This window comes from Sciurus vulgaris (genome assembly GCF_902686455.1).
Source record: "Sciurus vulgaris genome assembly, chromosome: 8".
NCBI lineage: Eukaryota > Metazoa > Chordata > Mammalia > Rodentia > Sciuridae > Sciurus > Sciurus vulgaris.
In genome coordinates, this window is record NC_136468.1 from 76718279 (window position 1) to 76738228 (window position 19950).

At 33.3% G+C, this 19950-nt stretch overlaps 1 protein-coding gene across 14 annotated transcripts in view; it reads right to left on the reverse strand.

The window, feature by feature from the left end:
• Positions 1-19950, reverse strand: part of DGKB (diacylglycerol kinase beta) — a 639605-nt gene that overhangs the window by 493555 nt on the left and 126100 nt on the right. For 7 of the 14 annotated variants that reach the window (XM_079151895.1, XM_079151896.1, XM_079151890.1 and 4 more), the window contains exons 3-5: positions 16694-16770; positions 13163-13183; positions 1638-1791 (exon numbers count right to left, since the gene is read on the reverse strand). In XM_079151895.1, the coding sequence (XP_079008021.1) occupies positions 1638-1791; positions 13163-13183; positions 16694-16770 (252 nt within the window). Of the gene's footprint in view, positions 1-1637; positions 1792-13162; positions 13184-16693; positions 16771-19950 lie in introns of those variants that run through there. The other 7 variants (XM_079151898.1, XM_079151893.1, XM_079151901.1 and 4 more) reach the window with 3 other exon arrangements.

Here is a 19950-nt window from a genome sequence, read left to right on the forward strand (position 1 = left end):
GTACTTCTGTATTCTACTTTGGGATATTAAGGCCATTGTTCTTCAGACCATTGGCTCTCCTAGGATACGTTCCCTTCATGGGATTTGGAAGGTCAAGATAATTTTCATAATAATTCTAAGTTAATGTTTGATTTTCTCATTCTCATTCTCTCATGAATGTACAGTGAGGTTCTCAAGAAGCCCTATGGTATATGATATGGCAACAGAAACACACACAGGTAATATTATCCAGTGATCCTCAGTAAAGCTAGGCATGAAAGAGATTAGTGATGATGCAGAATTATGTCATATTTCTCAGTCATTTTGTTTTTGAAAAATAGACATTTTTAATGAAATAGGATAATTTTGTTAGCATGAAGTGGGCTGACTGTTATTTTTAGAATATCTCGTTTAATACAGTAAATACCAATAGATATCATATACATAAAGAAAATTATTTCTGATCCACAATAATATTTAAAAATTTAACATTCAGAAGATTCCTAATCAAAGAGTGAGAAATACTGCTGAATGCCTTCATCTCTCTATTGCAGGCTGAATTCCTGATGGGTCTTTAGGGGACACTAGACAGAGATGGAAGTCAGGAGGAAGGAGACAGAGCAGACTACTGCTAGGCAGCCATCTCTTCAGCATTTCATTCCCACAACGCATGGTTCCAGTGGCAATAGTTTCTATTCTCCAGCTTAATGCCTTGCTAACAAAAGGACAGGAATTTTCTGGTACATGGTCCAGCACAGACCACCGTGATGCACCCCCATGAGAAATCTAAGGTCCAGGGCTACAGGCTCCTCCTGAACTTGTGATCTATGAAAGTCAGCCAGGAAGGGCCCACTCCACAGATATCCAAAGGCTAGATCTTCCAAGTGATGCTCTCATCCCAGAACTGTGTCCCTGGTCAAGAGGTCCTTCCTCCAGGCCTCTGGATTTTAATTACTTTAATCTAGTGACAGTGAATATTTCCTACAGTCCTCAGTATCTAAACATTATGTCTTCCCTTTGCTTTTCCAATCCTCCAACACCATTCAACCAATTTCCGATTTTACATTCTTTTATGTAATTTCCATTTTCCTAACTGAATGAAGATTGGTACAGTTATTAGTAGGAATTAATGTGCTTCTACATCTCTAAAATATTATCTATAACAAGAGAGTCAACCACTTTTGTGGTAAAAAAATAATAATAATAATTATCAAAGAGAAAAAAATCTATTCTGAGCTCACAAATCAAAAAGTGTAAAAGTATACTGGTAATTACCATAATTAATTTTAAATATCATTAAGTTTTCAGACACAACTGCTTTGAGACTATATTTTCACACATGCAGTTATCTTTATTTGTCTGGTCATTTAAAAATAACACTTTTCTAAATTTAATAAAAGTATACCTTAAAATTATTACCTCAACATGGACTTGTAGGTCAAGTAATAGATAATGATGAATTATATGCTCCTTAATGTTTAATTATAATATTATTATTAAATCATTTTAAGTGATTTACATAATCACAGTGTAGATGTATAAATCCTGCAAAAAAGACAATTTCAATCAAATTGTCACTTCTCTTTTATGAGAAATTAATACTGATTTAGCTTTTGAGATTTTTACTGCATTGACACTTTTAAAGTAAATAAACTTACCACCTGAAAGAAGAGCAGGCTTACTTTTAACCATTGGGCTAGAATGAGGAAACTTGTTGCTAAATGACATGAAAAGGTGTGCAGTGAAATCATCGGGAAGCTCGGCTTCTAGGAATGTCTTCATGAATAGTTTGAAACCTTCAAAATCTATGGTCTGAAAAACAATTTTTAAACATATATTTTAAGATCCAGCCAAATATTAAGATTTTGTGCTACATTCAAAATCATTAGTAGACATTACCTCCAACATTTCTTATATCCAAAAGGAAATTACCAAGTTGAGAACAAGGTTGGCCAGTCCTACTCTAACATTGGCAATGGGATATAAGTCTCACCTGTCGTGGTGTAAGCAGGAAGAGAAGGAAATTTCCAGTTAGATATTTCTACTTCCACAGTATCTGTAGAAACCTTGAAAATTTACTCTCTGAAACTCAGTTTTGTCCTCTACAAATTGGTGCTCTTATTCCTGTCCCACCAAGTGGTGATGATTAGATTTAATGATGGTATGAACAAGTCAATGCAGTCTTAGGATCCCAACAGGTGCACACAAAGAAAGGAAATTCTGGTCTCCTTTCCTTGTCAGTAATGGTGAGTACTACTTTTTGACCATTGGTAAAAGTGGTTGACATTAATGTTTCAACTAAACACTGAGATTACTTGATACAATAGTACAAAGATTTATATGCAGACTTTCAAAGAACCATAATTCAAGATCATTGCATACCCTTCTTCATTTCAGAACTATGTTGATTAGAACAATTTGAAGAGCATTGTTATGGCACTGGGTATCACTGTGACCACTTGGGGAATGATGATGAAAGCCACCTTCAACCTCAAGTTAAATGGGAGCACTGCTCAGGAGAGCTTGCTTTCAGCTCCCAGCAGAGGAGAATGGACCAGTGTCTGACTTCTGTTGGGGAAACTGAGAACAAGCAGGTGATACTCTGGTGATAAGGTATGTGAATGGTATTGTACTGCAGTTGGCCAAAAACCTCTGTGACTGAAGGAATAATGACAGGTATGCTTTCTGAGAAACAGATGTAGACAATGTAGAAGAAAAGGCCTGTGGAATTGTCTAGGGTCTTGTCCATTTGAAAGGACTAGACCTACAGAGAAAAGGCTGGAATAAAGCTGCATGGGTCAAAAGAAAGAGAGTGCAACTGAAGATGGGCTTCATAGGGAGCCCTTTCAAGGGCCATTTTTCCTTACCCTGCTTAATGTACTGAGATGAAACTAAAAATAGGACAAAAATGAAATTTGGCAAGCTGATGCTTTTAATTTTGTTCAAACTCCTGGCAAGTGAGAATGAAATTAATTTTCTAAAGTGTTATTTTGGAATTTTAAAAGTCTATTTTTCCTGTATAAGAATATTGGGGGAAGGAGTTGAAATGTGATTGCCCACCACCTATTATTATCATTATCATTTTATTATTGTTATAGTATTTTGAATAAACCCCAAAATAGAATATAACAATCAGGGATATCATCAGAGCAAGTAAATTTTTAAAACCTGGATCATGTACTAATTAAGTATCTTTGTTTTTTTAACTTAATCTCGAGCAAAAAACAAAACAACAATGACAAAAAAAGGTTCACTTATTAATAGTTCCAAGACTCTGCTTACACCTCCATCTGACCTTTTCAGTTAACTTAGTTTTGTTTTGCTTATTCATTCTCACAAATAAGACATTTATACTGGTGGCTGTAAAAAGACTTCCTTTTCTTTCATATTAAATAAATCCCTACCACCATCACAAAATATTGTGAACTCTGCTAGTAGAGTGAATTATATAACTAAATCTATGAATAATATAAAAATATGAAGAATAGCCTTGGGAAGAATTTCTTTCAAAGAACAACTTAACACAATGACGGCAGTCAACACTTTACAGTACAAAGATGAGGCCCACTACCAGGCCACTGTATTCAACCTAAGTTTTGAGAAGGCACACTTACTCTTGCCAATAGGATTCCTTAGAGATTACCTATTAGAGGGAAAAAATATACACTCAACTGGATGAGCGACCAACATTGTAGATGATCTTCAACGTGTATGAAGTCCCGTGGGGAACCGAGAATTGATTTAATTGCAATGTTACAGGAAGTTTGTGGGATGAAAGTATTCGTAGGCATAGTGGTTAAAAGCAAGGTTCGTCATGGTAAGCACTTCCTTTTCTGCCCCATGTCTTCTGTGCTCAGCATTTTGTTTACAATAAAACAAATGACAAGGACTTTGGTATTGGAAGTCAGATTACCTGGATCGATTCTTGGATCCAATATTGGCTGTATGACTGTGGAAAAATTATTTAATCTCCACAGGCCTTAGTTTCTTCGTCTATTCAATTTGAATAACAGTATCTACCTCTCAGCTTGTTGGAATATTTAGATTTTGTACTGTTTTTAAAGCAGCATAATGATATCTGGTATACACTAAATATTATAAATAGTTAAACAAATATAAACAATGTTTGTGAATAGAATCATTAGTATTAATGTTCAGAATTCCAAACAATATTGAAAAATAGACTTCAAATTTATATACATGTTTTCATATGCATTTAATAAGCCATTACAAGGTACACTGTTTTCATTGTTGTTTGGAAAGCTAATAATAAAAACTGAACTTTTAGAAGGTGCAAAAGACTAGAAATTGCCAAAAGTTTTTCTCTGGGCCTCCTTTCAGAATGTGACTATATTTGAAAACAGTTATTTCAAGCTTAGAGTTTACCTTGGTGACAAAAGAAAACAAAATCCACAAACAAACAGAAACGAAAGCAAAAGCAAGGACTTCAAAATAAAACAGTTTTGTTTCAGAGTCCAATACTGTCGGTTGCCATGAGTGATATGGGGCAAGGGCAAAGAATTTATTTGCTCTTTTTTGAAGACAACACCTGCCAAATCTCAATTGTGTCTCTTTCTGGAGCCTTACACTCCCAAGAAGAATCACAGTGAAATGGTTAACTGCGATTTAATGATGAAAACCAGAAGAGAGGCCAACAAAGAGGGGAAACAAGCTGAACTGTCTAGCATTTCTCCTCTTGAACAACACTTTCCTCCTCAATCCTCTTTTTTTGTTGTTTTTTCTTTCTAGCACTCAGGAAGGGTCTCCAAGATTTCCAAAGTAGCCTACCTCCGTCTTGCTCAATAAGCAAAAAATTCAGTATAGTTTTATTTTCTGACAGCTCTAGAACTTAATTTCCTCCATATAAAGTCGGGTATGACATCAGCAGTTCAGGGTTCTTATCTAAATGTAATAAAAAGTAGTGTAAATTGTTTTGCATACCCTCAAGCACATAATATGTAAAAGAAATAAAAAGAATAAATGAAAGGAAACACTGTCTTGAGCTTAGATGGATGTTCTTTATTATCTGAACTTGCCTTTTCAGTGTTCTAGGAAACTCTAAAATCCACTGTATCTTCTCAAATAGAAACTTCAGGTTTTATGTGATCTTAGATATTTTAAACAACTATTTATTAGGCAACATTAATATAAACTGTTTTTAGGAGGCAAGAATTTAAAAATAGATATCATACTATCTTTTTAAAGAAAATTACTCTGTAATCCCAGTTACTCAGGAAGCTGAGTCAGGAGGATCACATATTTGAAGTCAGACTAGAGAACTCAGTGAGACACTTTCTAAAAATAAAATATAAAAAGGGCTGAGATGGAGTATCCCTGGGTTCAAACCTCAATTTGGCCACACACACCGATACAAAAGAAAGAAAGGGGATGAGAAGCACAGATTAAGTATTTTCTTAGTTCTTAATGACTTCTAAGAGACTGCTGAAAGGTTACTGACAAAGTTAATTGTTTCTCCAACTTCTTTTCTGTGTTCTTAGGAGTAGAACTTTCTCTTGTGTTTTCTGATATACATGGCTTACAATGCTGCAAAACCCAAGGTTTATAGCCCCATCATAGCTGACTCAGTTGAGGAATTGGTTCTTCAATGATCATCCTGAGAAAACATCCCCTTTCTTTTTTCATTCATAAAAGATATTTTTAAATATCTTCTAAAATTCTATGTTGTCTAAGTTATTATACATTTTTGATATGATTCATGTCTTCAATTCATACATTTTTCCTATCTAACAGTAGAAATTTTCCAAATTTAGGTTTCAAAGTTTCTACTGCTGCCATTACAATTTTTTATTTAATATTATGGCCTTTAAATAGAATGAGTTCACTTATAGATATATCAATGGAAACATTAATAAGGAAAAGTGGATAAGACACTGTTGAGTGTTCAAAAAGTCTAATAGAATGTAAGCTCATACAAATACAGGAACAATGTTTAAAATTTTGAAAACTTTTTTTTTTTTTTTTCTTAAGGAGCAGCCACAAACTATTCAGAGAATCTGTGACAAATGCAGACTGAGGGCTCTGCTCAGATGTTGCTGCCAAACTAGCATAAATTCAAAACACATTTCTATATGCTTTTCATTATTATATTTGACCATCTGGATCCTTTGTTTTTAAATCCACTTTAATACTAAGGAAATAATATTGGTATTCATCTGAATAGATTTAAAGTGAATGAAAATAAATGTTGTAATTTTATCATTAATTTCTTCTGGCAGTTTTGGGTTGGGGATTTTCTTATGATCAGCAAATGATCATTGATCACCCACTCTGTACCAAGCGTTTTATAGGTATTAGGAAAAAAGTGTTATTGAAACACAAAAATATCCTTCCCATCAGGGAGCTTATCTTCTAATGAAGGGAATAAGAAAACAACAACAAAATGTGCTAGATTCACCATGTTGGAGGGTATTAACTGCTGTAGAAACAATAAAGAAGGAAAATATTTATATATTTTGGGAAGTGTGATTGTAGTTTTAAACCAGATAATCAGGAAATAATCTGTTCCTTGAGTAAAGATTTAAAGATGATGATGGAAAAATGTTTTCATGTATTTGGAAGAAGAACATTCTAGAAAGACAAAACAGTTAGTGCAAAGGGCCTGAGGTGTAAGGATGTTCCTGTTTTAGGGGTATTTATATAGGCTCTATGAGAATAGCAGGAGACTGGAACAGGAGGGAGGGAAAACTTCAAAAATAAGAGCCACGGATAGGATTGATGGTGACAAGTGGACTGGGGCAAATCACATAGAATTTTCAATCATCAAAGGACAGTTATTGTATTAACATGAATTGGAGGAATGCATTGGAGGGTTTTAGCAGGAAACCACAGGATCTGACTCAATTTAACAGGATCATATGACCATAACACTCATTTTTATATAAGGTGAAGATAGTCCCTACAAAGTTTTTCAAATTTTTCTAACAAGTGCTTTTGTGTTTTCAAAGACATGTAATAATTAATTAATAAAATGCATTATTGAGCAATTATAGATGAAGTGAACATCTAAAACCACAAACCAAGGAAAGACTTTCCTTCATCTATTTATGAGTGTCAATTGAAAGTCTAAATGTGTAAGATACTATGTTAGCTATTGGTCAAAAAAACACTGATGAAATGAGGCAGTTAATGATTTAAAATATTAAAGTATTTTCTTTCATCATGTTCATTTCAACTTTGCTTTCTAATCTATCATTAGCAAATTATGTTAAAGTGGAAATTGATGTGAAGACCATTAAGCCAAAGTATAGATATTAAATATGTAAAATGGCTAATTTTCTGAAATTTCAAGCACATCTTTTTGATATTAATATACTTTCAGAAAAATTCATATTTTTAATTTTTTCATTTATTATGATTTTTTGTAATACAATTGTGTGATTACTTTAAATTTCAGAGAAGTCTTTGATAAATTCCTTAAAAACTGCCATGTAGCAACTTTCTTTGTAAAGAAATAATGAAAAGTATAAAAATCTTCAATATTAATTTTTAAATTTATCCACCAGAGGCACATAATCCATAAGACTATGCACTGCCTACAGTTGACCTTGCCTGAGCCTAGCCTTTATTAAGTCTCAGTAGAGAGAAAATGAAAAATGTATACTTTTAGTAAGAGATCAGACATGGCACAAAAAAAAGGGCAATGATACTTCAAGTCATTTTAGTGATTACAAAATGAAAATTATGGATTGGAAGAATTTTAATGAGAATATTTTTAATGTGGTTTCCTGTATGCATTGTAATTTACTCTTATGTACTTCAGCTGTCATCAGTCCCTTTAAATCCGATGTGACTCTGCCTTGTCTATTTTTCAACATTGTCACTAGTACAGAATTGAGTGTTAATAAAACATATGCATAGGTACGTACACTTTTTCTCTTTGAAAAAAAGAACCCACTAAAGATATCATGAACACCCATATACATGAATAATTCCAATGAATGATGTCAGTTTTTAATCATTCCTGTACTTGAATGTTCACTTTTAAAGAACATTTCCAAAGGTTACACTCTGAGTGGGGATACATGCAGGCCGATTTACATGTGTGATTTCTTATCCCTGCAGAACTACAAGTTCCAACCCTACTGTGCATCAGAGATTATCATGCCAAATAAGCCAGTCCCCCAAAACCAAAGGCCTAAAATTCTCTCTGACATGTGAATGCTAACACAAAACAAGGGAGATGGGGAAGAATAGAAGTTCAGGGGATAGACAAAGGGAAATGAAGGGAAGGGAGTGGAGAGAGAAATAAGAAAGAGAGTAGAATGAATTGGATATGACTTTCCAATGTTCATATATGAATACATGACCAGTGAAACTCTATATCATGTACAACTATAAGAATGGGATACTAATTAGAATAAGTTATGCTCCTTATATGTATAATATGTCAAAATACACACTACTGTGCTATATAGCTAAAAAGAATAAAAAAGTACACGAAACCATTACAAAGTGATTAACATAGTGTCCTCCTTATTTTTGTTAAGAATAGACACTAGGATGGCAAAAATGGTAAAATTCCACTCAATTATATCTTCATAGGCAACCTAGCAAGAAATAAACTTGGTTCAGGTGGAATGATAAAAATTTTATAAAGTAGAATAAATATGAAAAGTTTCTCAGCAGGCATATATTTTTTTACTTCATGAATTTCAAACAACATTATTTCACAGTATAACAGATTATAGCTACATATTTACTATTGTAATAGAATAAAATAAAATAAAACCAGTAAAGAAAATGTGACCAAGGGTTTCAAATACATTCTATTCCAAAAATTCTGTTCTTTGACCCCATCAATGTTCAAATCTCCCAGGATTAGCCTGGGAGAAATATCAAGTTGAGAAGGATAATATAACCAGGAAACACTCTGTCAACATCTAAAAGTAAGGGATTAAGATTTTACAACTAGGTCAGGGAATTTACTATTTTTAGGACTTGAGAATCTCCTGAATTGAAGTGTTTTTAGCAACTTGTAAAGTGGATTTACTAGGTTGACACTCTTGGGTAGCAAAGATCATTCTGAGCATTTCTGTTTGTCTCACAGAACCATATTCAGTATCTAATGTATATTAAACATGCCACAGTTAGTGCATTTGGAATGCAGTGCAGTAGTTTCTTTAAGTTCCAATTTTTTTCTCTCAATTTTTTTATGTCTCAGTGATGAGTGTGTTTATTCTGCTTTTCTTCTCAAAGTCTCCATATTTTCTTTTAACCTGTATGCTCAATGATCTGCTCAGTTATCCCTGAATGGAAAGATGATATTAGAAATTTGATTAAAATGCCAGTTGCATATAATGAAAACACTAAGTATGGCAATGTTTTAGTAACTGAGCCAAGTATGTCATGTGTATGCTATAATTTAATCCTCACAATAGCCCAATAAGTAGATGCTATTATTACTCCTTTTTAGATAATCTGAGGCTCAGAAAAATTCACTAAATAGTCAAACTCCAAAAATTCCTAATTATCACTGAATTAACTTCAATGCCCATTATGTTATAGGTAATCAAGTACAATTTTGCAGACACATTTTGCAGTATTCATACATGATACAATACATTCTGCAGTTGAGTTTTTAAGTTAGGTGCATTGATCAGTATCAATAAACCTACCATTTCAGAAGAAGAGCTATTGACACAAAAATGTATAAAAATAAAGAATAATGATATGACACTCTCTTCAGTTGCCCAGTTTTGAAGACATTTGTCACTCTTTTTGCAAAAGTTTCATTAAAATTGTAACCTATTACATATATCTGAAACATGTTCTAAATTTGTCTCTGGCCTTCATATAATCCCCATTGCTACCTAAGTTGTCTTTATTGCTTTGAATATCTTGTCTTCCACTTAAGTCCATTTCACACATCGTCTTTGAAGGTATTTTTCTAAGAGAAAATTTTAACGAGTTCATCTTAATGGTATTAATTATGATTTCTATTACCTATTTAAGGGCTGGGGTGGTAGCTCAGTGGTAGAGCACTTGCCCAGTGTGTGTGAAGCACTGGGTTTGATTCTCAGCACTGCATATAAATAAATGGATAAAATAAAGGTCCATCAACAACTAAAAAATATTTTTTAAAAAACTTTAAAATTCTTAGATATTCTAAATCTTTCTACCTAAATATCTAGGTTAATTTACCATCAGTGCTCTTTTGATCAAAGAACTACTGATGATAAAAAATAAATAAATAAAAATCAGAGACAAAACCCTAAAAATAAACTTCCAGTGTGACTGAGTATCTTTTGTCCTATTTGTCCTTGGAAAAGAGCAGAGAGTTCCCCTCAAGATAAAATATCAGCATCACTGTTTAATCTGATATTTAACTCTTGTTTAATAAATGTTATTGAATAAATGAAGGGACAAATGAATTCATATAGTATTTAAAATTTACACTTAAATTTGATTTTATTAAAATAGAGAGAGTAATTAATTTTCCATATCCATTTACATTTGTTCTATAATCTCATTTTTGAGAAAGTAACTAGATAGAATTGGCTTAATTGCACTTTATATACTCTAAATAATTACTTATATTTATTTTTGTATGATTATTACAGTAATTTGTGGTAGAAATAAATAAATTTTGACAGCTATCACCTCACAGTCAAATCATTAATACAAGTTCTCAATGTAGAAAAGATTAAGCAGAAGGTTCATTCTCATTCTGTTATCATAAATAGAAGATAGTGTATCTTTGTAAACATTGAAGTTTGGTTAAAATTTCATGAAACTATTCAAACTGATTTGTTTAATTATGTTATAACTAATTAAGCTAAAAAATCCATGTAAATAACTTCTCATATTGTTGGATGTGATTTCATTCTATGCTAGAATAATTTTCTGAGTATCAAGGCATAAAAAACCAAGTCCACATATTGAAAGGCAAAGTACTATCGATTCCAAGAATAATCAATAAATGGTCAATATCAGGTTAATATCAGGATTTCAATCTGGTAGTTTGCCTTAAAAACTGTGTCCCATCTGTAGGTTTGACAAGAAGGGGACAGTTATGGACATTGTACTGATGCTAATGGGCTAGAGAAGCAGAAATGCTGGTAAAGAAGTCACTCCTGGTTTGATAAAGTAGTGGGAGATGAAGCAAATACCACAGCACAATAGTGCTTCCACTGAGACAGCACGCAGGACTGAGGCCAGGTGTGGCAGTGTAAGTAAATATTGTGTCATGTCCTCATTTCTACCACATGGTAGAAAGAAATTATACAGCAGTTATACTTCCTCACCTTCACACAAAAAAGTGAGGGTCTAAAAAAGTGAAGGATACAAGATTGGTTGGAGTTCTATCTTAGATGTTCTAGCTAACTTTCACATTTAATACATGATTCAGAACTTTTGGATAAAATCATGTTGGTTACCAAAGTATGACCATATTCAGTGCCTCTAAATGCTAATGGGACACATACTCTAAGCCAGTCACAGAGCTGATTATTTCACATGCACTCTGGAATTAAAACCTTTTAACAACCCAGTGTGACTGATACCCCCTGTATTTTATAGGTGAATAAGGCTTCCTTAAGGTGACATCTGAACTCAGTTCAGCCAGACTCCTAAAACAATATTTTCTGTTTTATCCTTTCTTTATGTATGCTTTCTTTAATGGAAAACATTGAATTTGATTCAGGAAGGGTAATTTTCACTTACAAAAGGGTTTTCATAATATTGTTAATAATTGTATGAGTGTCGATATCCTTTATAAAGACATTTAAAATATTTCATTTGAGCTAGGGGTATAGCTCAGTGGTATAATGATTTCCTAGTATGCATAAAGTTCTGGTTTCAATCCTGAATGTAGTAAAAAATTAAAATAAAATATTACATTAGGTAGCAGCGCTACAATATATAGTTTGTCAATGTAGGTTCTCAGCTTTCTTATTAAGGGATCATAGCAACTTACTTGTCTGAATGTAAAACGTATAGACATTAACAGAAACAACTGCACAATATCAAGTGCAAAGATGAGGGAAGCCCAGGGAGCTATGAAAGCCTAACACAGTCTTGGGCCAAGGACCATATACCTGACAGGAAAGGGCCACATGCAGAGAACACTGGTACACCAAGGACACAGATAGAGCAATAGCACAGGTAGCATTCTCAATTTTTTTTTGACCCTTTGTGTCCCCTCAGCTTTGCCTGTTCTTTCTATTCTGCAAGAGATTTCTTGGCTACTAAAGAACAGCACAGAGAACAAAGGATGGGCAAGGAGAAGAAAAAAAGAGACTCATTCTTTTGTCCCCAAGAAAAGCCAAGATTATAGGATCTAGGACCTGTATCTAAATCCACCAAGACCACTCTGATCTATCGATTGCTTTTTATATGCAAGGCATGAAATCACAGTGCTTGTTGTTACTGAAAGCATCAGAATACTTGAGAACAAAAGGCAGTTTGTATGTATCCAATATTGCCCAAGAGAAACGGTATCATAGTTTTAGAAAACTCATGCATTTTAGGAAGAAATATACCTAAATTTGTAACATATATATATATATATATTTATATATTATATAATTCTATTGCACTACAGTGTATTATCTACATAAAGCATCTAATAATGTATCATAATTCTATGCATTCAACTGAACTAGTGACCTATAACTTCCTTTATAAAATGAATTTTCCTGGGAAAAAGTAGTAGAAACACCAGACTGATTGCCCTTTTTCCCAGGGGGACAAAATTAACAATTTTGTGAAAGTTATATTTCACACACGGAATCTAACATAGAAATGTAACAAAACAAAACAAAAAGACTTTATCATTTTATTTTGAATGCGATTTTTAAATCTTTAAATTTTCTATTTTAAATTAATAAATTAAGACTTTCATTGAATAAGCTAATTCATCACAGTTTCACATGTCTGGGTAAAATTAGAAAATTAAATTCCAGAGTGTACAAAACTGAAGCCCATAATCTGAACCTTTTTAAAATTCTATTAAGGTAGTAGTTCCTCCATTTAAGACACTGACTTGAAAAATTTTCTGTCATACTTGATCTCAATTATAACTTTGAGTATTATAGTTAATATAACATACTATGTAAATATTATTGATACAGAAGTATAGTTTAGTGGTATGGATGACAGATTCATAGGTCATATCAGAATAAAAGAAGAAAGATAGATTTTAATAGAAAAGAAAATGTCTTACTTGGTTAAGAATGTCTTGTTTCTGTGCATGCAAGGAAAGAAAGAATACATGTGTTAATGTAAGATAATTTATATTTATTATCTCATTTCTCTGATAATTATACTAAAAGTTTAAGTTTACAGATTGGTTTTAAAACATACCCTAGTCTATGAATCTCAAAATATGATTTTGAAACAGCAGCAGCAGCATAAACTGGGAAAGTGATAGAAATGCAAATTCATCAGCCCCACCCCAGAAACACCAAATCAGAAACTGAGGGAAGCAGGGAGAAACCCCACATAATTCTGTTGTACACTCCAATTTGAAAACCATCGACTAGATCACTATTTGAATAAGCAAACAGTTTCAACTGACATGAGACAAATATAATGAATAACATACAGTATGATAAAAGTGGTTAAAAGTGGATAATGAAAATATAAGCTTGTAAATAATGTATTATGTAATTAATACTTATTCCTTGTTCTTCATGTTTCCCTTTATTAGCATAACACTCCACACTTTTGTCCATGCTTCCAAAGATTATATATTCTTTCCATAAATTGCCAATTTATTTACATTTTTTAGATATCAGTGGAACAATTTGAAATTGATTTTAAAATCCAAGACAAAAAATATTACATGAAATTTCTAACTGGTTCCACTACTCTCATTTATAAGTCCTGTGTTTCATGGAAAATCTTTTCACTAAGACTAGAGCTCCTCTACAAACTAGTTGCAAGCATACTCTTAACTTCATACCATTCATATAAGATTAGATGAAGGTCAGTAGGAGCAAACTCTTACCTCGCCAGGCATAGGTCAGCAATAATTATATTTTCTGTGCTATACCACACTCATTATAAAATCAATGATATCCACTACCTCCCCTGATTCTTTCAATGAACCAGGACCTTCCTGTTTTCTATGGAATAATCAATGGAGGAAAAAAAAAAAAAAAAACAAGGGGAAAAGAAAAAAAGGGCATCAACCTTAAACAGGGTCTCTAGATAGTAGGTTTTAATTGTAATTATTTAATTTTTGAAACACCATTTTTCTTAACATAAATTTATTTCAAGACTTTGCAGTCTTATTAATTTAGAAATGTCATCTCTTTCGAAGACCTTTATTCTCAAAGAATATTTGAAGTCATTGTTTAGATATCTGCTATTGATTTCTTCAAAGAACAAAATTTTCAAATGAGTTAAAAGATAGGAATTAAAAATAAATGATTCATCCACATGTTGCACATAATATTTTCACTATACTAAAGTAGGTTTAAGAAGTCATCTTTGGATTAAGTTTTTATATACAACTTTTAAAATTTAGAAATGCAAGCAAATTATAAAGAAAGGAATGCATCTACCCCTTTAGCAGCTTTACTGTGTAGTAGAAAATGCAATTTAAGGGACATTTTGTTTATTATCTTTACAAATACATTATATATGGATGATATGTCATGTCTATTTTAGGAAACAAGGGATTAATTATCTATTCTAATGTCAACCAGGATTAATCACTTCTCTCGTATTATTGGGCATCAGTAAGAAGTCATTTATTCCAAACAACTTCGGTCTCAGCCTTGGTCAAGAGAGAGTGATAACTTCACCTGTAACTTGACCGTAGAAATTCTTTCATACTGAGTAAGTTTTCATGAGCTCAATGAGGACATATATTAAGAATAACTAAGGGTGTTAATAGTTTCTTTCTCATCATTGGACATTCTTATTATTTCCTATTGGCTTTTACAAAATACATAACTTCTTTTATATAAAATCAATATTAAGACCAAAGAGTAGTTTCACTATTAATTTAGAATTGTTGTCATGATGAGATCCAGTTTTTTTTGCTTTTCCACTCACCATTATTTTAATAATGCATTTCTACAAATCTGTGCCTTTACAGAGAGGTGTTACATTATTGAAGGCTGACATCATATGTGTGTCAAGTAATGAACCTAGAAATTACCACAATAAATCCAGTATATAGTGAATGATAGTCATCATGAAATAGATGATATTAGCAAGACTAAATCTTAGGAATTGTTTAAGAAATTACCAAGGCAAAAAGTCTGTGATATCTAGCAGCTATCTTTAGAGAGAAAAAATAAGTTTTAATCTCTGTAAAGATTAGATAAGTATGTGTGTTTTCAGGTAATATGGGGATTGTAAATATCAATGTCATTTTTTATTTTATAGAAATTCAGTGTAGTTGACGTCTCTAATTTTCCCATTCTGTTTTCTTGGACTTTGAGATTTTTGATTCTACATGTTCATCCATTAACATTATCTCTCTCATTCTATAGCTTCTAGGAAAATGACTTGTGAGGGAAATGCAGAACAGATACTCTTTTGTTCCTGAAAGAGGTAAACAGGAACAGCTTAAAAATTGCCTTATTTTCCCCACCTTTACTATTATCAAACATAATAAAGAGAAATGGAAAATATGACATGAAAAACAGCTATGAGAAATATTGATAGGAAATTAAAAAACAATATGAATGTTTAGAAGTTAGGATCTAGAGATTGGACTGGAATACTTAAAATCAAGTTCTAAATATCCTAGAGAAGAATACTATTGAAAGACAATAAGGAACTGTGCTCTTGTAATTATTCAAACACAAAACAATGATAACAAAAGAGATATCACATTTTTGTCTGTAAACAAACGTATCTAGATAGTATATTTAGGCAAAATTGTCTTTTGCTAAGAGCACTTTATTTTTATTCCCATAAAGCCCAAAATCACTTGGTGAAGTTACAAATGAACTAACAGTAATACTGATCATTCACAATGTAACATTTCTTAACTAATATTAAGAGAAAGAGTTTTTAACAAATGATTAGGAAAGAAAAAACATTCATTCCAATACGGCATTCAAAAGTAATTGACAGGACATGCAAAGCTGTTATAAAGAGAGGACTTCAGGAATTCAAACCTTACTATTAATAGGTTAAACACAATATAAGAGGAAAAAATCACTTTCCTTAGGTCCAAGCTGACTCCTTAAGATGACAGAGTGGTTATGTACATCACAAAATATTTGAGGAAATAATTTGCTAAAAGTAGTGACCTTTATGCCCCACACCAATGTCTGTTTTGGTTAAAATGTGTAGGTCACAGAGTGAGAACCAAGCACCCTCTCTCCACTATCCAATATCATTTCTTGGCATCTACAAAAAGAACACTAACACTACATTTAAATGATCTATACTTTTTCAAGCATACAATGTAGAAGTACTATACTCATTAGCAAATTTTGAATGAAAAACATACTACATTTATTATACCTTTCAGAAAAGCAAGTTGTTATAACTATATTTTCTTATGTATGGTATACAGTAAATGGTTTATGGAATGTGATATATTCATGTATGTGTATATATGTATACATATACATATATGTGTGTTTATACATGTAGGCATATACTATATATATATGTGTATATATATATATATATACCGACAAACATATATATTTTCAAGAAATTTTCATGAAGAAATACCCACTTCCAACCATACATATTAAACTGATAAAGAAAAAAGTTTTACCCCTTCAGGATTATACTTTGCAAGCACGCCATTACCATGGAATTCTTCAAGAACATCTTTTAATTTCTTTGTAGAATCTACAAAAAAAGAAAACACATAAATTGTTTAATACTGTGTTTGTGTAGTTGAGGCAAGAATAAAAGATACAAAATGTAAACAGAAATGAATTTAAAAATCAACATGTAAAATGTCTTAACATTTTTTGAAAAGCCATTTATTTGGAAAAAATGACAATGAAACAACAAAGAACAGAAATAATTGTATTCTACCAAGTGTATTGCTTGGTAGGGTCACTGACTCTATATTATATGAATTAATGAGCAAATAAGTGAATAGGTAGTATATTTTCTTCCTTTATTTCAATAGAATAACATCTAAATAAATGAAATACACGGTTCAAAAAGAAAAAAGAGAACATAGTAATTCCTTGTCAAATTTACAATTTATATTTTCAAATATCACTGCATTGATTAATTACAACACTGTTGAAATTTTATATCATATTAGGTGATGACAATTAATAGCAAAACAATGCCCTGCACTAAAATAAATATTATGAGAATTAAAAGTATATATATATTTATAATTTTATTATTTCAGTAGACTGTATAATAGTGCTATTATGCATTCAGTCTACTAAAATAGTGCTCTCATAGAAATACAATTTTTGATTAAGCATCTGAGATCTATGATGTATTTACATTAGAGGGAAACAATAGGTAACAAATACATATGTCTTCTAAATATTCAATCAAGTTTAAACAGTAGTGAACAATTAGATTAGTTTTGAAAAAGTGTGGGAATCATGTAGATTACAGAGGAATACATGAGTCATTGTATCCTAGCATTGAGTATAATTCTTCCTGACTTTTCCCAAGACTTAGTGATATTTGACCTACATAAAATATTTTCCAGTTCCAAAAAAAACCAATTTTCAAATTAGTTTTTTTTTTTTTTTTTTTTTTTGCAGTACTGGGGATCAAACTCAGGGCCTTGTGCTTGCAACGCAAGCACTCTACCAGCTGAGCTATCTCCCCAATCTCCCCAGCCCCTCAAATAAGCTTTTGAAATGACTATTAGAAAATTTACTCTTGAGGATCCAAGATGGCAAACTAGAGGGTGACTGCATCTCCTGTCGCTCAAGAACCCAGGATTCAAGAAGGGGAGATATTGAGAGACTCGGACCAATATAGAGCCGCGAGGTGATTCTCTCCCCCCAGGTGAAGATTGGCCCGGGTGGCAGGCCCAGATGGGGGCAGCTTCTCGGAGCAGGGAGGGCAGCCAGAGACTTCTCCAAGCAGCCCTGCTCCCTCCAGCAGCAGGCTTGATCCACAATCAGCTTCTTGGAGCAGGCCCGCCAGTGACAGCTTATCCGCATAGAGCCAACCCCAAGCCCCGGACCCAACGACAGGCCCTGGCCCACAGGCGGCTTCTGGGACCAAGGCAGGAGAGGGAGAGGCTTTCCCCTAGCAGACTGGCTTCCACAGGTGGGGGCAGGCCCTGTCTATAGCCATCTTCTAGGAGCAGGATCCCCCAGTGGGAGGATTTCCACGCAGAACCATCCACCAGCCCTGGACCCAGTAGCAGGCTAGGGGCAGCTTTCTTCATAAGCACTGCATTATCAAGTTCCTCCAAGACTTCAGGCTACTGAAAGCTGGGAGGTGATACACTGGAAATCTACAGGGGCATTATAAGCTAAAGAGGAAATCTGCAATACCTCAGAGTCCCACTGATATCTGACCAGTATGAGAAAACAAGGGAAGAAAATGTCCCAAACAACCTAGATACTATATCAATAAAACCCAATGACAGCACAGCAGAAGAATTGTCATAAAGGGAGTTCAGAATGTACATAATTAAAACAATCAGGGAAGCAAACCAGGAGACGAAAGAGCAAATGCAGGCATTGAAGGAAGAGATGAAAAGCAAATGCAGGCATTAAATGATCACACCAATCAACAGTTAAAAGAGCAAATACAGGAAGCAAAATATCATTTCAATAAAGAGTTAGAGATACTGAAAAAAAAGAAAAAGAGAAATCCTTGAAATGAAGGAAACAATAAACCAAGTTAAAAACTTCATAGAAAGCATAACCAATAGGATAGAACACCTGGAAGACAGAATCTCAGACATTGAAGACAAAATATTTAACCTTGAAAACAAAGTTGACCAAACAGAGAAGATGGTAAGAAATCATGAACGGAATCTACAAGAATTATGGGATATGATGAAAAGGCCAAATTTAAGAATTATTGGTACTGAGGAAGGCTTAGAGAAACAAACCAAAGGAATGAACAATCTATTCAATGAAATAATATCAGAAAATTTACCAGATCTGAAGAATGAAATGGAAAACCAGGTACAAGAGGCTTATAGGACTTCAAATATACAAAACTACAACAGACCCACACCAAGGCACATTATTATGAAAATACCTAACACATAAAATAAAGACAGAATTCTAAAGGCTGTGAGATAAAAGAATCAAATTACATTCAGGGGGAAACCGATAAGAATATCAGCAGATTTTTCAATCCAGACCCTAAAAGCTAGAAGGGCCTGGAACAACATTTACCAAGCCCTAAAAGAAAATAGATGCCAACCAAGAATCTTATACCCAGCAAAACTTACTTTCAAATTTGACGACGAAATAAAATCCTTCCATGATAAACAAAAGCTAAAATAATTTACAAAAAGAAAGCCGGCATTACAGAACATTCTCAGCAAAATATTCCATGAGGAAGAGATGAAAAACAACAATGCAAATCAGCAAAGGGAGGAACCACCCTAAAGGAATAGCCAAATAAAGGAGAAACCAAACCATGTCAAAAAACAAAAATGAGTCAAATGACTGGGAACACAGACCAAATCACAGTAATAACCCTGAATGTTAATGGCCTGAACTCATCAATTGTTGGGACTAAAGACATGTTAACTAACTCAGGCTGACTCCTTACTCCCTGGAGAGTGAGCAAGATCAAGGCCTCAAAGGCGGTTTCAATAGTTAATGACTATGAATCGGACCACTGTCAGGGATTGGTTAACAACAGTTTTGCGAACGTGATCAGCTCCTGCTTAACATATAGTCTTATGGGACTCTTACCTGCGTGAACACCCCATGCCGTGCTGACCTTTAAGCTGATTGGTTCCCGTCTAGCCCCCACCCTACATAAAAGCTGTGTGATTTCCTCAATAAACGAGTTCCTGCTGTGATGGGTCTCCCTGACGCGTCTGATTGTCCTCCGCCTGGAGGGCTG